The 23,154-nt window shown below is 45.6% G+C and overlaps 1 protein-coding gene across 1 annotated transcript in view; it reads left to right on the top strand.

Annotated features, from left to right (window-relative positions):
* Positions 1 to 23,154, top strand: part of gnb5b (guanine nucleotide binding protein (G protein), beta 5b) — a 116,270-nt gene that overhangs the window by 48,913 nt on the left and 44,203 nt on the right. Inside the window, exons 7-8 of the mRNA XM_080214307.1 lie at positions 3,768 to 3,900; positions 22,267 to 22,410. Coding sequence (XP_080070433.1) covers positions 3,768 to 3,900; positions 22,267 to 22,410 — 277 coding nt within the window. The remainder of the gene's footprint in view (positions 1 to 3,767; positions 3,901 to 22,266; positions 22,411 to 23,154) is intronic.

Genomic DNA, 23,154 nt, shown 5'->3' on the forward strand with positions numbered 1-23,154 from the left:
TGGCGGTAAGTGATGCTGCCAGTTTATGTCTTTTGAGGAGCAGTTATTGCGTTGAGACAGTCAAGCAAGAGAAATCTTTGAACTGGCTGACAAGATTCAGGCTTGATTTTAGCCCAGGTCCAAGAGATGATGGAATCACAAATGATCCAATCTCCCACATTACAATTTTATCACATATAGTTTTATCTTTCTTTGTAATTTTAATGCTGCAAACTGATGAAAATCAATTTGTTTGGGTTCATTTTCCTTTATTTAAAGATCTTAGAACAGACTGCACACATCTGACACATTTGTATTATAAATGTCGGCATAAACTGCGTAAAAAAGGTCCAATGATTCATTGCGTTATATCCGAATTTGCACTAAATTGAGGCGCATTAAATCGGCGTTTCACTGTGCTTGAATAGGATGGGAATGGAGGGATACGGTCCCTGGAGGGGTAGGGGATTTTAGTTATGTCGGGCAGCATGGTCGGAACAGGCTTGGAGGGCTGAAAGGCCTGATGCTGTGCTGAAATTTTCTTTGTTCTTTGTAAGTGAAAAGTATTGTTTCTTGCGCACTATACACACAAAGCATACTGTTCATAGAGTACACAAGGAAGAAGGCAGGGAGAGGATGCAGAATGTAGTGTTACAGTCATAGCTAGGGTGCAGAGAAAGATCAGCTTAATGTATGATTTTTTAAAAAATTTCACATGTATTAGTGCACAATGAAAAGTATTGTTTCTTCTGTGCTATACAGACAAAGTGTACTGTTCATAGAGAAGGAAAGAAAAGAGTACAGAATGTAGTGTTACAGTCATAGCTAGGGTGTAGGGAAAGATCAACTTAATAAAAGGTAAGTCCATTCAAAAGTCTGATGGCAGCAGGGAAGAAGCTGTTCTTGAGTCGGTTGGCACATGAACTCAGATTTTTGCATCTTCTTCCTGATGGAAGAAGATGGAAGAGAGAATGTCCGGGTGTATGGGGTCCTTGATTAAGCTAACTACTTTTCTGAGGCAGCGGGAAGTGTGGACATTTCTGCACCCGGGTTTTCCCTGCCGTCAGTTTCCATTTAGATCTCATCTAGATCTTACAAGAAAGCTACTTTGACAAAGGCCAATAAAAGGAGAACATTTGGATGCAGGATGCACACAACTGAAATGTGAAAAATAAATATTTTCTGTTCGAAAGCTTGTTGCGTAGAGAGGGACCCATGGGCAGGCTGTGCAGCCTGAGAAGACAGCACAGGAGCACAGGTTGGAGGTAAAGGAAGGTTACAGTAAGGGGGGTGCAGTCTGCCTTAGGGATAGGGGTGGGGAGTTGGTGGTGACATGACTGGAAAGGAGGCAGGTGGATGTAGGGCAAATGAGAGGTAGCAAATCAGCAGCCAGATTTACACTCCGCCCAAGTTTCCTATGATGTGGAGATGCTGGCGTTGGACTAGGGTGGGCACAGTAAGTTTCCTAATCACCAATCTGTGAATTTAAGTTTTGTGCTGCCCCCCCCACCCCCATTCACCTGAAATTAGCCCCAGCACCCTAATCTGTGTTTCTGTCCAGTGACAGCAGGAATACAACTTCAGTCAAACTGTCAGACATTTATAATGTGTTGATAAAGGTACAGAAAGTGGTGAGAGAGCGAGAAATCAAATGAAATAATAAAGATCAGTGATCACTATATAACCAGGGGTGGGTATTGCATGCGGCCTCCAGAGATGTAGCAAGGCCTGGATATATTCATGGTGTCCAGATTGCAGCTCTAGCCATCATGGTCTGTGTACTTGCTGATTTTCCCCTGCGTGCCTTACTTTATTATATACTTCTTGCATTCATTTAAATACCTTTTGCACGCATCCTGAAACTTCAATGTGGGTGTGTGACAACACTGGCAAACAACATGCAGTCAACCAGAAAATCAGTGGGAGTAGATTTCAGGAGAAGAATATGTCTGAGTCCTCCTCTCTCAGTTTCCAATTCCAGAATCCCATTCACCTGATTGGAAAAATCTATCCTTTTCCTTTGACTTACCTTCTCGCTGCCTTAAAAGCAAAGTACCGCAGATGCTGAAATCGGGAACAAAAACAGAAAATGCTGGAAAATCTCAGCAGGTCTGACAGCACCTGTGGAGAGAAAATAGAGCCAACGTTTCGAGTCTGGATGACCCTTCATCAAAGCTGCAGAAAGCTTTGACAAAGGGTCATCCATATTTGAAACTTCAGCTCTGTCTTGTCTCCACAGATGCTGTCAGACCCGCTGAGATTTTCCGGCATTTTCTGCTTGTCTGTCTGCCTTAATCACGTCTCCATGGCTATCCACCATGAAAAGCTAGGTATCAAAGAGTCATAAAGTTTTACAGCACAGAAAGAAGCCCTTTGGCCCATTGTGTCTGCATTGCTCATCGAGTACCTATCTATTCTAATCCCATTTTCCAGCACTTGGGCTATAGCCTTTTATGCCATAGTATTTCAAGTGCACACCTAAATGTTTCTTAAATATTGTGAGGGTTCCCACCCCTACCACCCTTTCGGGCAATGAGTTCCAGATTCCCATCACCCTCGAGCTGAAAATGTTTTCCTCAAATCCCCTCTAAATCTCCTGCTGTTTTATCTTAAATCTATGCCCCCTGGCGATTGACCCTTTTACTAAGGGTAAAAGTTTCTTCCTATCAATCCTATCGTTGTCCCACATAATCTTGTATATCCCTATTAGGTCCCTCTCAGCCTTTTCTGTTCAAAGGAAAACAACCCCAGCCTAACCAACCTCTCTTCATAGCTGAAATGCTGCAGCTTAGGCACCATCCTGGTGAATCTCCTTTACACCTTTTCTAGTGTAATCACATCCTTCCTATAGTGTGTCGACCAGAACTGTACAGAGTACTCTAGCTGTGGCCTAATGAGCGTTTTATACAGCCCCCATCATAACCTCCCTGCTCTTAGAATCTATGCCTCGGCTAATAAGGCTGGGCAGCTTTGACCCTGGTTCCAATCACTGATTGCTGGGACATATCTCAGTCAGTCTGGTGATGGGATTCTGATTTTCCAAACTTTGGGTGGAATTCTACCCCTGAAAAGAGTTTGGAGGTGGGAGGACATTTAATCATGGGGGAGGGCAATGGGTGGGACCTGGTGCTACTACATCTGCCCCTCCTGCCTCCCTGTCCCTGCCCGGCCTTCCTGCCCCACCACAAATCAAAGCCCTTAAGTCGGTAATTAATACCTACTTTACAGCCTCATGTCTCAGATACTGGTATTCCACTAGGGTGAATGGGCAGTCTCCAAAATCATAGAATCTCTACAATGCAGAAGGAGGCCACTCAGCCCATTGAGTCTGCACCAACCACAACCACACTCAGGCCCTATTCCAATAACCCCATTTACCCTGCTAATCCCCCTGACACTAGGATCAATCACAAGACCTATCAACCTAATCCACAAATCTTTAGATTGTGGATTACCGAAGCACCCAGAGGAAACCCACGCAGACACGGGGAGAACGTGCAAATTCCACACACACAGTGACCCGAGGCCGCAATTGAACCTGGGCCTCTGGTGCTTTGCCACCTTGCCACCAACCATGTGCAAAAACCCAGAAAGCAAACACTGTAGCTTATTGCTCCTAGGGGTGGAGAGGAGTAAATGGGATTAGAGAATCAAGCTTCAGTTAAAGAGCTAGCATGCCAAGGATCTAAGTCACTGGTCTCAGTCAGTGTCGTTATCTGAGAAAACATTAAAAAGTCTTTGCAATATCGTAATCGGTAACCCCGGGCAATTCTTTAACTTTTTCCTAGTGGCCTGGACAACAAGTGCTCCGTGTACCCTCTGACCTTTGATAAAAATGAGAGCATGGCAGCCAAGAAGAAGTCCGTTGCGATGCACACAAACTATTTATCTGCTTGCAGCTTTACCAATTCGGATATGCAGGTAAGGCTTGTGTATCTGGCATTCTCCTTCTTCAACAATGATCCTGGTGCATGCAGAATACCGTGATGTGGTTTACTGGCCCCCCACCTCCAACCAGAGGGGGAAGTTGTCAGGACATTAAAGCCAATGTCAAGAAAAGATTGAGATTAGTGTTGTGGTTTTGCCATTATTAAACACACCCCTGCATCAGGTGGACTGGAGTAGCAGAAAATGCAGCTTCCCAACACCTTTTCAGGGGCAATTAGGGACAGGCAACACACCCTGGACTTGGCAGCAATGCCCCACTCTTTATGAAAAAAATTAACGATGGAATAAACGCTCTTTTCAAACAGGTTCATACTTCTGCCACTCTGTAGCCCTAAATGCCCCCTTTTGCAGTTTACATTTTATCTGGTGACACGCCTGGGAAACACTTTAGGATGTTTTAACACTGTGTGTGTGTGTGTGTGTGTGTGTGTGTGTGTGTGTGTGTGTGTGTGTGTGTGTGTGTGTGTGTGTACATGCGTATGTGTGTGTTTTAGTGTTTATGTTTGTTTATTTCAAACTGTGAGCACTCTGATTGAAGAAGCCCTTCATTGTTCTCTGTGGTTTTAGAAGTATTTTTTATTTAGTTTAAGTTAGGCTTTGTTTTGGAGTATTATTCAAGGTTTATCTTATTTGCACCATCTAACTGAATAGCTTGTGTAACTCACTGTAGACCATACTTCATGCTCTGAGCTCACCCTCTCTACAGTACACCTGGCGTTGGCCTTGCTCTGTCCTGCAGCCCTTGTACCGACCAGAAGTAAATACAGTGCGCAGAAATGGATTTGTGCAAAGCATTGTTCGGTCCCAACATATTCCTGATATTTCAAAGTTACTTCATCTGAATTATTGAACAATTCAAACTTGAGTTGCACTGCTAAAGCCTCCATCGCAATTTTCGCGCCAATTAATTCATTGGAAACCTTAGTGTAAAAAAATGACTGAACTATCCGGAGCGGATGATACTTCACTCTTCTGACTATACACCCCAATGTCTTTGTTTTTGTAATAGCTTCTCACCATTGTACAAACCTGGGAAGTGAAGGGTCACCCACTGTTTTCAAACCTCATTTCAAATTCCCTCTTGTCGGTTTGATCCATTTATTGACGCAGAATTTGCGGGAATGGGGCACCATGCCCAATTAGTCAGAATTTGATCCTCACTGTTCAGCTCAAAGATTTTGCCCTACAAGTTGCTGGAAGTGCAAACTACTAACAACACATTGGTGAAGTCGGTCTATCTCCTTAACTAATGAGATATCAGGATTGAGATAGAAACCGAAGAATATAGAAGCAAGTAGCGTGAATGAGGTACAGAAAGAAAAACAAAGAGTGGGAAAAGAGAATGGATGAAAATAGAGAAATAAAAGAGGTAGAAAGGAAAAGTAAGAAAAAAATGAAGAATTTAAGCTGTTGCAGAGATCAATTTACAACCAGCAATGCTCCTGAGTCAGGAGGGCCTGGGTCCAAATCCCACTGCAGGACTTGTTAAGTGCAGGAAGCATGTTAACTCAGCTCAAAGTAGGCTGTTTTATTAATTAGCCTGCAGACATTCCATGCCCATTCTCCAAGGGAAAAAAGTGTGAAGACATACACACGCATGCACGCTCGCAAACACACACCCACACGCTACACACACATATACACCCTGACAGTTTCACTGTAAACAATAAACATCATCCAAAGTGGCAGGAGGAATAGAAAAGCAATATACAATTTCTGAACTCTGGGCTACAGAGGGATCTGGACGTCCTGGTACGTGAATCCAGCAAGTGATGAGGAAGGAAAATGGAATGTTACCATTTATTGACAGGTGAATTTAATATTAAAGTCAGGAAGTTTTACTGCTGCTGTATGAGACCTTGGTGAGACAACATCTGGAATACTGCATAGTTTAGGTCTCCTTACTTGATTTTAAAAAAGGACACAATTGTGTGAGAAGCAGCAAAGAGAAGATCCCTTTTACTCATTTCTGTGTTGAAAGGCTTTATCTTATGAGGAAAGGTTGAATAGCGTTGGGCCAATACCCATTCGAATTTAGAAGAATGAGGAGTGATCCTGATGAAATATATAAGTTCCTCACTGGATTTGATTGGGTACATATTGGTATGATTTGATTTGATTTATTATTGGCACATGTATTGAGATACAGTAAAAAGTATTGTTTCTTGCGCGCTATACGGACAAAACATACCGTACATAGAGTACATAAGGGAGACGGAAAGGAGAGGGTGCAGAATGTAATGTTACAATCATAGCTAGGGTGTGGAGAAAGCTCAGCTTAATATATGCTAGGTCCATTCAAAAGCCTGATGGCAGCAGGGAGGAAGCTGTTTTTGAGTCGGTTGGTGTAGGATCTCAGATTTTTATATCATTTTCCTGCCGGAAGAAGATGGGAGAATGTCCAGGCTGTGAGGTGTCCTTGATCATGCTGGCTGTTTTTCTGAGGCAAAGGGAAATGTAGCAGAGACAATGGATGGGAGGCTGGTTTGCATGAAGGACTGAGTGACATTCGCAATCCTTTATAGTGTCTTGCAGTTTTGGTCAGAGCAGGAGCCATACCAAGCTGTGATACATCCGGAAGGGATGCTTTCTATGGTGCATCTGTGAAAATTGGCAAGAGTTGTAGCGGACAGGCCAAATTTTCTTAGCCCCCTTGTTTTCACTCATGACAGAAACAAGTGCTGGGGACACAGTTTAAGAATAAGAGATCTCCCTTTTAAGGAGGAGATGAGGCATTTTATTTCTCCCAGAGGGATGTTACTCTGTGGAATTCTCTTACTCCAGAGAGCAGTGGAGGCTGGGCAATTAAGGGGATCAAGGGTTATGTGGGAACAGACAGGAAAATGGACTTGAGACCACAACAAGATCAATCTTGATCTTATCAAATATTGGAGCAGATTCGAATTAGGAGCATAAATAGGCTATCTGTCATATGAGGAGAGACTAAATCAGTTAGGATTATATTCACTGGAGTTTAGAAGAGTGAGAGGGGATCCCATAGAAACTTATAAAATCCTAACAGGGTTAGACAGGGTAGATTCAGAAATATGTTCCCAATGGTGGGGAGTGCAGAACTAGGGGTCACAGTTTGAGGAAAAGGGGTAAACCTTTTAGAACTGAGGTGAGGAGAAATTTCTTCACCCAGAAAGTGGTGAATGTGTGGAATTCACTTCCATAGAAAGTAGTTGAGGCCAAAATATTGTCTGATTTCAAGAAGAAATTAGATCTAGCTCTTGGAGCTATAAAGGGATCAAGGGATACGGGGGAAAGGGGGGAATCAAGATATTGAATTTGATGGTTAGCTATGATCAAAATGAATGGCAGAGCAGACTCGAAGGGCCAAATGGCCTACTCCTGCTTCTAGCTTCTATGTTTCTATTCAGTCCCCTGACCCGGCTCTGCTTTGTACTAAGAGCATGCCTGATCTGATTGTCAACTCAACTTGACTTTACTGCCCCGATACTCCTTAATTCCTCATCAAGAATCTTATCTAACGCATCCTAAGTTATCCAGTGAGCCAGCCTCCACTGCTGCTTGAAAAAAAAGCATTCCCTCTGAGAGAACAAAATTCTCTTCATCTCCATCCTAAATGGGAGACCCAACTGCTTCCCCCTTGTTCCAGTCTCTCCCACGAGGAAAAACAGAAAATGCTGGAAATACTCGGCAGGTCGGACAATGTCTATGGGAAGAGAAGCAAGAATTAATATTTCAGGACTGTGGCCTTTGATCAGAAGTGAAAATCAGAGGCAGATGAATGTCGTGTAAGTATGGGGCTTGAATACCTGTACTAATGATAGTTGTACAATGGATTATTAGAATTAGAATTTAGAATATTTTGATTTGATTTATTACTTATTATTGTCACATGTATTGGTACACAGTGAAAAGTGTTGTTTCTTGTGTGTTATACAGTCAAAGCATACCATTCATAGAGTACATGGGAAGAAGGAAAGCAGAGAGTACAGAATGTAGTGTTACAGTCATAGCTAGTGTGTAAGGAAGGATCAACTTCATGTAAGGTAGATCCATTCAAAAGTCTGATAGCAGCAGAGAAGAAGCTCTTCTTGAGTCGGTTGGCACATAATCTCAGACGTTTGTATCTTTTTCCTGATGGAAGAAGGTGGAAGAGAGAATGTCCGGGGTGCATGGGGTCCTTGATTATGCTGGCTACTTATCTGAAGCAGAAGGAAGTATAGCTGGATTCAATGGATGGGAGACTGATTTGCATGATGGGCTGGGCTACGTTCGCAATCCTTTGTCATTCTTGAGGTCTTGGGCAGAGCAGGAGCCACACCAAGCAGTGGAACAACCAAAAAGGATGCTTTCTATGGTGCATCTGTAAAAGTTTGTGAAAGTCGTAACGGACATGCTGAATTTACATAAGAACATAAGAAATAGGAGCAGGAGTAGGCCATCCAGCCCTTCGAGCCTGCCCCGCCATTCAATAAGATCATGGCTGATCTGTCGTGTCTCAGTTCCACATTCCTGCCCTCTCCCCATAACCCTTAATCCCCTCTCTTATCAAAAACCCATCAACCCGCGTCTTAAAAATATTTAGCGAGGCAGCCTCCACCACTTCAACGGGTAGAGAATTCCAGAGATTCACCACCCTTTCTTTAGTCTCCTGAGAAAGTAGAGGCGTTGGAGGGCCTTCTTAACTATATGTAACCACAATTGGGTATTGAATTGATTGCAGAATTTAATGGCCAATCATATAAAGATTTAAAGAGGAAAATTTTAAAAAGTACAGGAAACTGCAAAAAAATTGAATTTGAGTGGACGCCTTCCATTGGGAGCTAGCAGCAGCACTGACATAATGGGCCAAATGGACTTGCTTTTATTTTACTGTGAATTTCTCTGATTGTATATCAGGCCAGTCACAATTAAGAGCAAGAATTTCACCTCATCAATTTTACAGCCTGGAACAGTTCAGTACATTCTGTTTATTTACTAAGGCCTGAATATTGATGATTGAGAAAATAAAGTATTCGAGGTGAGATGTGACCGCTTTTCGAATAGTCAGTGGGGATCCGTACAGTGAACTATCCATTTGTTTAAAAAAAAACCTCTTAATAAGTTTGGGGACTTAATCGCTCATGAATCATCATCCTGCCTCCCCGTATGTTTTAGTTCCCCACTGAGCATGCTACATATCTCTCCTCCGAATATATTAACTGAATGCACTATAAAATATTTATACTTGTACGCCCATTACTGTGGGACACGATCATTGCTACTGCAAGCTCACTCACTCAGTTTAACATTTCCTTTTGATATGGTCCGACTTTCCTTAGGAATCATTACTGGCCTTGTCTTGTGGTTCCGGTTATATGTTAGTGGCTCTAAAACCAGTTGCCGTGACAGCGGTTAAAAGTGCAGGATGTACCTCGAGGCCTCTGCTGTGATCAACTGTGGCACAGTCAGGAGTTTAATTTAATCAATCCTACGGATTTAGAGAAACAATTTTGCTGAGCTGTTACATAAATGCCTTGTTGAAAAATGGCCTGAAGTAAAAGGCTTTCATCTAAAGATGTGCCTACACTAAAGAAACTAACTAAAATAAAGACATGTTAAAGCTAAAGGCATGTCAAAAATGTTCATACTTACTGCAGAACTGAACTCTGTGTGTCCTGCAGATGGATTTTGGTCTATGATAAACCATAGAGAAGAGTGAAAATAAAAGTTAGTGATTTACTACAATAGACTTGTCTCTGTTGAGTTAATTTAGAAAGCTAATGTTGCACAGTTACAGTGAAAGAAAGCATGCTGCAAGAGAATGTGGTGGGGTTACTCCATTTTTAAAACAGAACTTATAACTCATGAAAATCTCTTTGCTATAGGGACGAGTTTGCACCCACATTCGCCACCTGTAACAATAGTGACGCAGGTGGAAAATCTCACAAAAATTGAGAAACGTGATTCTCACTGGCGAGATTGCGTTTTCTGATTGGCTCCATCCCCTGGTGCTGTCAGATCTGGACTGGAGCCTCCTTTAAATTGATTTTTACCACATTTACATCTGTTTAAAGGTCCTCCTCTCCACATTGTTTTATTCATTCATGAGATATGGGCGTCACTGGCTGGGCCAGCATTTATTGCCCATCCCTAATTGCTCTTGAACTGAGTGGCTTGGTAAGCCATTTCAGAGAGCAGTTGAGAATCAATCACATTGCTGTGGATCTGGAGTCACATTTAGGCCAGACCGGGTAAGGACACCTACCCTAAAAGGCCATTAGTGAACCAGATGGATTTGTTGGACAAAAATCGACAATGGTTTCACATTCATCAGTAAATTCTTAATTCCAGATATTTTTTCTTGAATTCAAATTCCACTACCTGCCGTGGTGTGGTGGTCTGTGTGTGTGTGTGTGTGTGTGTGTGTGTGTGTGTGTGTGTGTCCTGCATTGGGGGTGGGTGTGGGACACGGGTTGAATCCTGCAGTGGTTGGGGGGTGGTGCGGAGTGAGTTCTGCAATGGCGGAGGGCGGGGGTAGTGAAACCTGTAGGGAGGTGGGTGTGAGTCCTGCAGTGGGGCTGGGGTTTGGGGGCAGATGAGTCCTGCGTTGGGGGGTTGTGAGTCTTGCAGTGGGGGGGCTGAGTCCCTCAGTGTGGGATGTACATTGCTCTTTTCCTCTGGGACTCAAATTCAAGCCCGAGTGGTCACTGCTTCCTAATCCAGGCCCGATATCAAACAAGTTTGGACCATTAGTCCAGCCCCTCAGCATGAAAGTGAACTGCCAGTTTCTGATTTCAAATCAAAAGCACAAATGAACGTTGTGGTCCAAATGATATTCTGCAAGATCAAGAAATTAGTTTGTCTCACTAGATGGCACATGTACACTGTAATATGAAGCAGTTCGGAAAATCTTGTGTTTATTCAGCACCTGGTAATGCAGCACGTTAAAGTGCAGTCAAGGTCATGACATGAGCACAGCTGGCAAGCTGCGCACTGTGGCTTCATCAATGTTCAATTATTACTTCTGTACAGAGGAAAGTCCCATCCTTGCAGTATTGTTGGACATATTGATTACCTGTTAATGTTGTACCCACTTTAGTAACAATCAGTAGTACTGGGCAATCATAGAATCCCTACAGTATAGGAGGCCATTTGGCCCATCAAGTTGGACTGACAACAATCCCACCCAGGCCCTATTCCATAACCCCACGTATTTTCCCCTGCCAACCCCTAGATAAAAAGGGGCAATTTAGCATGGCAAATCCACATTACCTGCACATCTTGCACTGTGGGAAGAAACCGGAGCACCTGGAGGAAATTCACACAGACACGGGGAGAACGTGCAAAGTCCACACACACAGTGACCTGAGGCTGGAATCGAACCGGAGTCCTTGGCACTGTGAGGTAGCAGGGCTAACCGCTGTGTTGCTGTCTGCACAGGTAATGTATGAGTGTAACAAATTGCTCCATGCATTTGAGGTTACACAAACTTGCGTGAAACTCATGGCTGGAATAATTTTAAAAGAAGACATGTGTGATGGTCATAAAATATCCTTTTATCACTCTGTCATGTCTGCAAGGTCATGCTGCTTAAGGTTTTCAAAATATTTCTATTTTAAACCTCCCTTTGTTGAGGTTTCTGGGGGTTGATTCCACAAGGACCGATGTCTTTTCTTACTGCTGTGACCTTTCATCATGTCTGCATGAGGAGAAAATCTTCACAATGTATTCAGTCATTTATTGAAACATTCAGCTTCAATAATGGCCTTCAGGGTGTCAGAGCAAAATGTTTCAGAGTTTTTCTAAATTGGTTTCAAGGTTTTATCTGGGTTTTTTTATGCCTCTCCCAGATAATTGCACAGGCACATTTTCTGGTAATCCTGAAGCTAGTCAGGGGGAAAAGAAAATCTTGAAAACATTTGTCATAGACTCTCCTAATGATTCAGTGACTTCAGTCAGTCCAGAGTGGAACTTCCCAGGCTGTGGAAGTTCCCATGTACAATCCCTGGATTGTGCTAAACCAATTGGTCTCAGTCGGGTTCCATGTCCGAGGATGTCAACCGAGGGACAGGGTTGGCCTTAGTTGTGATGGCTCTCACTTAAAACAGACTCCCGACACTCACTGTCAAGACTAACGGATGGAAGATAGCCGCCAGGGACATGGACATCGCTGGCTAGGCCAGCATTTATTGCTCATCCCTAGTTGTCCTTGAGAAGGTAGTGGTGAGCTGAGCTGCCTTCCTGAATCCCTGCAGTCCACTGGCTGTGGGTTGACACACAATGCCATTAGGGAGGGAATTCTAGGATTTTGATCCAGCGACTGCGAAGGAACAACAGAGATTGTCTTAGAGGGAAACATGCAGGGGGTGGTGTTCCCCATGTATCTGCTGCTCTTGTCCTTCAAGATGGACGTGGCCGTGGGTTTGGAAGGTGCTGCCTAAGGATCTTTGGTGAATTTCTGCAGTGCATCTTGTAGGTAATACACACTGCTGCACTGTCCACCAGCATGAATTTTAAGACAAGTTACTGCACACATGAACTCCATGGTGGCACAGTGGTTAGCACCGCTGTTTCACAGTGCCAGGGACCTGGGTTCAATTCCTGGCTTGGGTCACTGTCTGTGTGGAGTTTGCACATTCTCCCTGTATCTGCATGGGTTTCCTCTGGCTGCTCTGGTTTCCTCCCACAGTCTGAAAGACGTGCTGGTTAGGTGCATTGTCCTGAACAAGCTCTGGATTGTGGCGACAAGGGGAATTTCACAGTAACTTCATTGCGTGTTAATGTAAGCCTTACTTGTGAATAATAAATAAACTTTAATGACTTTAGTAAAACAGATGGTTTTTATAACAATCAACAATGATTTCATATTCATCAGTAGATTCTTAATTCCTGATTTTTACTGAATTCAAATTTCACCACCTGCCCTGGTGGAATTCGAACCTCAGTCCCCAGCGCATTACCCTGGGTCTCTCCATGACTAGTCCAATGACAATGACACTACACCACTGCCTCCACCATTTATGTGACATTGATGGCACAGAACCGCACAGTACAAGGAGATTATTCTGTCCTTCATACCTGTTTTGGTTCTTGGAAAGAGCTTTCTAATTAATCTTTCTCACTTACTCTTTCCCCCTAGCCCTGTAACTCTTTTCCTTCACAGATTCGCAATTGGTGCGGGAGAGACATTGTCAAGTTTGTCTGAAATTATAGGAATTGTATGGTGGGAATTGTACAGTGAGAGATTGGCAGAACCCATAAGGGAAATGGTTTAAAGGCCATTTTTCTGGGAATTTGACCAAAATTACCATTGCTGCTGGGGAAGGATGTACCAGATCCAAAATAATGTAAATCATTTAAAAAACCAATGTCATTTAAACAGGGGAGACAGTGGCATTAGTGGTATTGTCACTGGACTAGTAATGCAGAGCCCCAGGGAAATGCTCTGGGGACCCTGATTCAAATCCCACCAGGGCAGATGGTGAAATTTGAATTCAATAACAAAATAAATTAACAGTCTAATGATGACTATGAAACCATTGTCGATTGTCGTAAAAACCCATCTGCTTCACTACTGTCCTTTCGGGAAGAAAACCTGTCGTCTTTACCTACATGTGACTCTACATCTAATGAGGTCGACTCTTAACTGCCCTCAGGGATGGGCAATAAATGCTGGTCCAGCCAGCAATGCTCACATTCCATTAACAATTTTTAAAACTTGAAAACAAATGTTATGTAAATAGTTGAACAAGTTAATGTTATTGTTAAAAAGTAGGTAATGTACTGGCGGGAAGGTGTAGTATACTGGGGGAGGAGTAGTGTACTGGGAAGGAAGTGTAGCATACTCGGGGGGGGGGGGGGTGGTATAGTATATTGGGGAAGGTGTAGTGTACAACGGAGGTGTATACTGAGGGAGGTGTCGTATACTTGGGGGGAGGTGTTGTATGGGGAGAGATGTAATATACAGGGGGGAGGTGTAGCATACTGGAGTAAGGTATTGTATTCTGGGGAAGATGTAATATACAGGGACAGTATTTACTGGAGAGGCGTTATATACTTGGGGGGAGGTGTCATTGTGGGGAGGTATATAGGGGAGGTGCAGTATATTGGGAGAAGGGGTAACATACCGGGGGAGGTGTAGTATATTAAGAACATAAGAAATAGGAGCAGGAGTAGGTCATCCAGCCCTTCGAGCCTGCCCCGCCATTCAATAAGATCATGGCTGATCTGAAGTGGATCAGTTCCACTTTCCCGCTTTCTCCCCATAACCCTTAATTCCCCTGTCTGTCAAAAACCTATCTACCCGTGACTTAAATATATTTAGTGAGGTAGCCTCCACCACTTCAACAGGCAGAGAATTCCAGAGATTCACCACCCTTTGAGTGAAGAAGTTCCCCCTCAACTCTGATCTAAACTGCACCCCCCCCCTTATCTTGAGGCTGTGCCCTCTCGTCCTGCTATCCTTTCTAAGCAGGAAGAATCTTTCTACCTCTACCCTATCCATCCCCTTCATTATCTTATATGTCTCTATAAGATCCCCCCTCAACCTTCTAAACTCCAACGAGTACAGACCCAGTCTATTTAGTCTCTCTTCATAGTCCAACCCCCTCATCTCCAGTATCAGCCTAGTGAACCTCCTCTGCACTCCCTCCAAGGCCAATATATCCTTCTGCAAGTGCGGCAACCAAAACTGCACACAGTACTCCAGCTGCGGCCTCACCAGTACCCTGTACAGTTGCAGCAAGACCTCCCTGCTTTTATATTCTATCCCCCTCGCTATAAAGGCCAGCATCCCATTCACCTTCCTGACCACCTGCTGCACCTGCAGGCTGGGTTTTTGCGACTCATGCACAAGGACCCCCAGGTCCCTCTGCACCGTAGCATGCTGCAAGTTTTCACCTTTTAAAGAATAATCCCTCCTACTATTATTTCTGCCAAAGTGGATAACCTCACACTTGCTAACATTATACTCCATCTGCAAGGTCCTCGCCCACTCACTCAGCCTACCCAGATCCCTCTGCGGACTTTCCACACCCTCCATGCAATTTGCTTTTCCACTCATCTTCGTGTCATCAACAAATTTCATCACCCTACACTCAGCCCCCTCCTCCAGATCATCAGTATAAATGGTAAATAGCTGAGGCCCCAGCACCGATCCCTGTGGCACTCCACTAGTCACCAACTACCAACCAGAATAGCACCCATTGATACCAACTCTCTGCTTCCTATTAGACAACCAATCCTCTATCCACGCTAACACCTTACCCCCAACTCCATGCACCCTAACCTTCTGAAGCAACCTTTTATGAGACACCTTATCAAACGCCTTTTTGGAAATCTAAAAACACCACATCCACCGGTTCCCCTCTGTCTACCGCACTAGTCACATCCTCATAGAAATCCAATAAATTCGTCAAACATGACTTCCCGTTAACGAATCCGTGCTGTGTCTGCTCTATCAAACCATTCTTTTCTAGGTGCCTCGCTATTTCTTCTTTGATGACGGATTCAAGCATTTTTCCAACTACAGACGTTAAGCTAACCGGCCTATAATTCCCTGCCTTTTGTCTGCTACCTTTTTTAAACAGCAGCGTAACATTAGCTGTTTTCCAATCTTCCGACACTTCCCGGAATCCAGCGAATTTTGGTAAATAATCACTAAGGCATCCACTATCACCTCTGCCATTTCCTTCAGAACCCTGGGATGCATTCCATCCGGTCCTGGGGACTTGTCCACCTTCAGTCCCATTAGTCTATCAAGCACTACCTCTCTAGTGACAGTAATCGCATTCAGGCCCTCAACTCCTACCATCCTTCTATCTTTGATATCCGGCAAACTATTTGTGTCCTCCTCCGTGAAGACCGAGGCAAAAAACTTATTTAAAGCCTCAGCCATTTCCTCATCTCCCACCACTAAATCCCCCCTCTCATCCTCTAAGGGTCCAACATTCACTCTAGCCAACCTCCTCTTCTTTACATATTTGTAAAAACTCTTACTGTCGTTTTTTATATTTAGTACTAGTTTAGCTTCATAGTCTATCCTTCCTTTCTTTATCACCTGCTTAGTCATTCTTTGTTGATTTTTAAATTTTTCCCAATCTTCTAATCACCCACTATTTTTAGCCACTCTAAACGCGTCAGCTTTTAATTTAATATTCTCCATTATTTCCTTAGATAACCATGGCTGGTTATCCCTTCTCCTACATTCCTTCTTTACCATCAGAATATATTTCTGCTGAGTACCGAAAAAGATCTCCTTAAAAATCCTCCACTGTTCCCCAGCCGTCCTACCGACCAATCTGCACCCCCAATCTACATTCGCCAATTCCGCTCTCATCCTATCGTACTCCCCTCTGTTCAAACAGAGGACACAGGTTGGGGACCCTACTTTCTCATCCTCCATCTGCATCAGAAATTCAACCATACTATGATCACTCATCCCAAGAGGATCCCTAATTCTACTTGCCTCGTTACACAACACCAGATCTAAGATAGCTCGCTCCCTCGTAGGTTCCGTCACATACTGTTCAAGGAAACGATCCCAACAGCATTCCAAGAACTCTTCCTCAAGCCCACCGTGTCCGACTTGGGTCATCCAATCAACATGCAGGTTAAAATCCTCCATAATTATCTCCGTTCCGTTTCTGCACGCATCATTTATTTGCTTGTTTATAGCCCGCCCCACCTCTAAGTTATTATTTGGGGGCCTATAGACCACACCCACCAGCGTCTTCCTCCCCTTACTATTCCTTATCTCCACCCTCAACGATTCCATGTTTTGCTCTTTGGAGCCTATATCTTCCCTTACTACCGCCCTGATATTATCCTTAATTAACAGAGTTACCCCACCCCCTTTTTCCTCCCGTCTATCCTTCCTAAACACTTGATACCCCTGGACATTCAGCTCATATTGGGAGGGAGGTGTAGTATATTGGGGAGAGCTGCAATATACTGGGGGGAGATGTAGTAAATTGAGAGTAGGTGCAGTATACAAGGAGAGGGGAGTATATTGGGGGAGGTGTAGTGTACTGGGGGAAGGTGTGGTGTACTAGGGAGGTGCAGTATATTGGGGGAAGCTGTAATATATTGTGGGAGATGCAGTATACTGGGAGGAGGTGCCGTGTACTGGGGGGAGGTGCCGTGTACTGGGGGGAGGTGCCGTATACTGGGAGGAGGTGTAGTATATTGAGGGAGGTGCCGTATACTGGGAGGAGGTGTAGTATATTGAGGGAGGTGCCATATATTGGGGGGTGCAGTATACTGGGGGGAGGTGTAGCACAGTGCGGGGAGGTGCAGTATACTGGGGGAGATGTAGTAATACGGGCGAGGTAGTATATTGGGAGGGAGGTGCAGTATACTGGGGAAAGTGCAGTATTATTCGGGGTGGTGCAGTGTACTTGGGGGAGGTGCAGTATACTTGGGGGAGGTGCAGTCTATTGGAGGAGGTGCAGTATACTGGGGAAAGTGCAGTATTATTGGGGGAGGTGCAGTATACTGGGGGAGGTGCAGTATACTGGGAGAAGTGCAGTATTATTGGGGGAAGTGCGGTATACTTGGGAGAGGTGCAGTATATTGGGGGAGGTGCAGTATTATTGGGGGAGGTGCGGTATACTTGGGAGAGGTGCAGTATATTGGGGGAGGTGCAGTATACTGGGGGGAGGTGCAGTATATTGGGGGAGGTGCAGTATATTGGGGGAGGTGCAGTGTACTGGGGGGAGGTGCAGTATACTGGGGGGAGGGGCAGTATATTGGGGGAGGTGCAGTGTATTGGGGGAGGTGCAGTGTACTGGGAGAAGTGCAGTATTATTGGGGGAAGTGCAGTATTATTGGGGGAAGTGCAGTATATTGGGGGAGGTGCAGTATACTGGGAGAAGTGCAGTATTATTGGGGGAAGTGCGGTATACTTGGGAGAGGTGCAGTATATTGGGGGAGGTGCAGTATATTGGGGGAGGTGCAGTATTATTGGGGGAGGTGCGGTATACTTGGGAGAGGTGCAGTATATTGGGGGAGGTGCAGTATATTGGGGGAGGTGCAGTGTACTGGGGGGAGGTGCAGTATACTGGGGGGAGGGGCAGTATATTGGGGGAGGTGCAGTGTATTGGGGGAGGTGCAGTGTACTGGGAGAAGTGCAGTATTATTGGGGGAAGTGCAGTATTATTGGGGGAAGTGCAGTATATTGGGGGAGGTGCAGTATACTGGGAGAAGTGCAGTATTATTGGGGGAAGTGCGGTATACTTGGGAGAGGTGCAGTATATTGGGGGAGGTGCAGTATTATTGGGGGAGGTGCGGTATACTTGGGAGAGGTGCAGTATATTGGGGGAGGTGCAGTATATTGGGGGAGGTGCAGTGTATTGGGGGAGGTGCAGTGTATTGGGGGAGGTGCAGTGTACTGGGGAAGTGCAGCATTATTGGGGGAAGTGCAGTATTATTGGGGGAAGTGCAGTATTATTGGGGGAAGTGCAGCATTATTGGGGGAGGTGCAGTATACTGGGGAGAGGTGCAGTATATTGGGGGAAGGTGCAGTGTACTGGGGGGAGGTGCAGTATACTGGGGGGAGGTGCAGTATATTGGGGGAGGTGCAGTATACTGGGGGGAGGTGCAGTATATTGGGGGAGGTGCAGTGTACTGGGGGGAGGTGCAGTATACTGGGGGGAGGTGCAGTATACTGGGGGGAGGGGCAGTATACTGGGGGGAGGGGCAGTATATTGGGGGAGGTGCAGTGTATTGGGGGAGGTGCAGTGTATTGGGGGAGGTGCAGTGTACTGGGGAAGTGCAGCATTATTGGGGGAAGTGCAGTATTATTGGGGGAAGTGCAGTATTATTGGGGGAAGTGCAGCATTATTGGGGGAGGTGCAGTATACTGGGGAGAGGTGCAGTATATTGGGGGAAGGTGCAGTGTACTGGGGGGAGGTGCAGTATACTGGGGGGAGGTGCAGTATATTGGGGGAGGTGCAGTGTACTGGGGGGAGGTGCAGTATACTGGGGGGAGGTGCAGTATATTGGGGGAGGTGCAGTGTACTGGGGGGAGGTGCAGTATACTGGGGGGAGGTGCAGTATACTGGGGGGAGGGGCAGTATATTGGGGGGGAGGTGCAGTATATTGGGGGAAGGCGCAGTATATTGGGGGAAGGTGCAGTATATTGGGGGGGAGGTGCAGTATATTGGGGGAAGGCGCAGTATATTGGGGGAAGGTGCAGTATATTGGGGGGGAGGTGCAGTGTATTGGGGGAGGTGCAGTGTACTGGGGAAGTGCAGCATTATTGGGGGAAGTGCAGTATTATTGGGGGAAGTGCAGTATTATTGGGGGAAGTGCAGCATTATTGGGGGAGGTGCAGTATACTGGGGAGAGGTGCAGTATATTGGGGGAAGGTGCAGTATATTGGGGGAAGGTGCAGTATATTGGGGGGGAGGTGCAGTATATTGGGGGAAGGTGCAGTATATTGGGGGAAGGTGCAGTATATTGGGGGGAAGGTGCAGTATATTGGGGGAAGGCGCAGTATATTGGGGGAAGGTGCAGTATATTGGGGGGGAGGTGCAGTATATTGGGGGAAGGTGCAGTATATTGGGGGGAAGGTGCAGTATATTGGGGGAAGGCGCAGTATATTGGGGGAAGGTGCAGTATATTGGGGGGAAGGTGCAGTATATTGGGGGGAAGGTGCAGTATATTGGGGGGAAGGTGCAGTATATTGGGGGAAGGCGCAGTATATTGGGGGAAGGTGCAGTATATTGGGAGGGAGGTGCAGTATATTGGGGGAAGGTGCAGTATATTGGGGGAAGGTGCAGTATACTGGGGGAAGGTGCAGTATACTGGGGGAAGGTGCAGTATACTGGGGGAAGGTGAAGGATATTGGGGGAAGGTGCAGTATACTGGGGGGAGGTGCAGTATATTGGGGGAGGTGCAGTGTACTGGGGGGAGGTGCAGTATACTGGGGGGAGGTGCAGTATACTGGGGGGAGGGGCAGTATATTGGGGGGGAGGTGCAGTATATTGGGGGAAGGCGCAGTATATTGGGGGAAGGTGCAGTATATTGGGGGGGAGGTGCAGTATATTGGGGGAAGGCGCAGTATATTGGGGGAAGGTGCAGTATATTGGGGGGGAGGTGCAGTGTATTGGGGGAGGTGCAGTGTACTGGGGAAGTGCAGCATTATTGGGGGAAGTGCAGTATTATTGGGGGAAGTGCAGTATTATTGGGGGAAGTGCAGCATTATTGGGGGAGGTGCAGTATACTGGGGAGAGGTGCAGTATATTGGGGGAAGGTGCAGTATATTGGGGGAAGGTGCAGTATATTGGGGGGGAGGTGCAGTATATTGGGGGAAGGTGCAGTATATTGGGGGAAGGTGCAGTATATTGGGGGGAAGGTGCAGTATATTGGGGGAAGGCGCAGTATATTGGGGGAAGGTGCAGTATATTGGGGGGGAGGTGCAGTATATTGGGGGAAGGTGCAGTATATTGGGGGGAAGGTGCAGTATATTGGGGGAAGGCGCAGTATATTGGGGGAAGGTGCAGTATATTGGGGGAAGGCGCAGTATATTGGGGGAAGGTGCAGTATATTGGGAGGGAGGTGCAGTATATTGGGGGAAGGTGCAGTATATTGGGGGAAGGTGCAGGATATTGGGGGAAGGTGCAGGATATTGGGGGAAGGTGCAGGATATTGGGGGAAGGTGCAGTATATTGGGGGAAGGTGCAGTATATTGGGAGAAGGTGCAGGATATTGGGGGAAGGTGCAGGATATTGGGGGAAGGTGCAGTATACTGGGGGAAGGTGCAGGATATTGGGGGAAGGTGCAGTATATTGGGGGAAGGTGCAGGATATTGGGGGAAGGTGCAGTATATTGGGGGAAGGTGCAGTATATTGGGAGAAGGTGCAGGATATTGGGGGAAGGTGCAGGATATTGGGGGAAGGTGCAGTATATTGGGGGAAGGTGCAGGATATTGGGGGAAGGTGCAGTATATTGGGGGAAGGTGCAGGATATTGGGGGAAGGTGCAGGATATTGGGGGAAGGTGCAGTATACTGGGGGAAGGTGCAGTATACTGGGGGAAGGTGCAGTATACTGGGGGAAGGTGAAGGATATTGGGGGAAGGTGCAGGATATTGGGGGGAGGTGCAGGATATTGGGGGGAGGTGCAGGATATTGGGGGAAGGTGCAGGATATTGGGGGAAGGTGCAGGATATTGGGGGAAGGTGCAGGATATTGGGGGAAGGTGCAGTATACTGGGTGTAACAGATTGGATATGCTAATAAATGATGTGGATGAAGATGTATCACTGACATTATTTGGTCATCTGCTAGACACTTTGCAAGCACTCTGGCAGCCCTTGAAGGAGATGAGTTTCTTAGTGACCCACCTTGTACGAGTCCTAAGTCAATGCCTAGTCTGGCTATAATTCTCCTTCGTGAGAGAGCAGGTCTAGCACATTCCTCAAACATGGTGACTTCATTTCGTCCAATCATTGTCTGTTTGCTGTCCACAGTCTCAAGCATGTGACTGCCTGATGTCAGTGACATATTATCCATATATTAGCGTATCTATTCTGTTAACCAATGTACTATCACCAGCCCCTGACCTTTCCCCTCTGGCGACTAAGATCAAGTGCAGCCCATGCCAATGGATGCTTCTTGGAGAGATGGGGCCTTTGTGAAATGGCTTTGGACAGTCTTATTCCAGCTTGTAATGGGTATGGCTGCAAGAACTGTCTCTATGAGTCACCGAGTTTCAATGGGTAACACTCTCAGTCAGGAGGTTCTGGGTCCAAGTCCCCACTTTATTTATTACACTGAAGGAGTGCTGCACTGTCGGAGGTGAAGTATTTCAAATGATGAATTAAAATTGGGCTTCATCTGCCTGCTCAAAAGGATGTAAATGATCCCAGGGCATTTTTTTGTACACTAGCAATGGAGGCACTCCTTGCTGTCTGGGCTAATATTTATCAACCAATCAACATCACTGAAACAGATCACCAGGTCATTATCACATGGTCAATTGTGAGAGCTAGCTGTGCGCAAATTGACTGTCGCATTTCTTACATTGCAACTTTGACTACGCTTCAGAAGCACTTCATTGGCTGTGAAACGATCGTGGAGGCTTGTGATACGTAAATGTAAGTCTTTTTAATTCGGTGCTAATTGGAAGCATGACTCATAAAGACCACAAGATGGCTGATGTGGAAAACCTGTAAAACAAACGTTACGCTATTACAGTAACAGGTGCTGTGTTGAGGGTGAGGAGTGTTACTGGGGAAGTGTTGAAAGTAGCTTAATTCTGCACCTGCCTATGTTACACCTGACCTAGGACGCTTGCTGTTAACCCTTTACTGCCTGCTTGCAAAATAGCTCAGAGCTGCCATCTTGATGACCTTTTTGTCACCTTTTTCCTTTATCTCCATAGATTCTGACTTCGAGCGGTGATGGAACCTGTGCGCTCTGGGACGTTGAGAGCGGACAGCTGCTTCAGAGCTTTCATGGGCATGGTGCTGATGTCCTTTGCCTTGACTTAGCCCCATCTGAAACTGGCCATACGTTTGTGTCGGGGGTGAGTATTTTCTTTGGGACTAGTAGATGAACCTACCTGAGATGGTTTGAAGATGTTACAGTGCAGTGTAGCGAACATGGTGCAGAATGGTAACTTAGTGAGTTGTGTATGTGGAGTTGATTCTGGATAATAATGGGGAGTAATTGCATGTTTCTGTTGGATCACTGTGTTTATACTCTACATCCAGCAACCATTTCCTTTCATTCTGACAGCACCACAGTGAGTCATTTCATTCTGCCTGTAATTACATTATATTCTAAAACACCAGGGCAGCTGAAAATGATGGAATCTAAAAACAGGCAGGGAGATAGTGATATATGATTGAAATGCCCGCGGTGTGCCAACTTCAAGCTGTCTGCTATTTTTAATTATTTTGGCATGGCACAGTGGCACAGTGGTTAGCACTGCTGCCTCACAGCACCAGGGACCTGGGTTCAATTCCAGCCTTGTCTAACTGTGTGGAGTTTGTACATTCTCCCTGTATTTGCATGGGTTTCCTCACACAGTCCAAAGATGAGCAGGTTAGGTGGATTGGTTATGATCAATGGGTGGGATTACGGGGATAGGGTGAGGGTGAGGGCCAGGGTGGGATGCTCTTTCAGGGAGACTTGATGGGCCAAATGGTCTCTTTTTGCACTCCAGACATTCTATGGTTCAGCATCTGGCTCTGTGAATGCACTATTCATTGGCTAGCATCTGTGCAAGGAATTAATATCATACGTGGCTAGCTCCAGTTAAAATGGA

The sequence above is a fragment of the Carcharhinus amblyrhynchos genome, chromosome 28, assembly GCF_965287045.1.
Source record: "Carcharhinus amblyrhynchos chromosome 28, sCarAmb.v2.hapA, whole genome shotgun sequence".
NCBI lineage: Eukaryota > Metazoa > Chordata > Chondrichthyes > Carcharhiniformes > Carcharhinidae > Carcharhinus > Carcharhinus amblyrhynchos.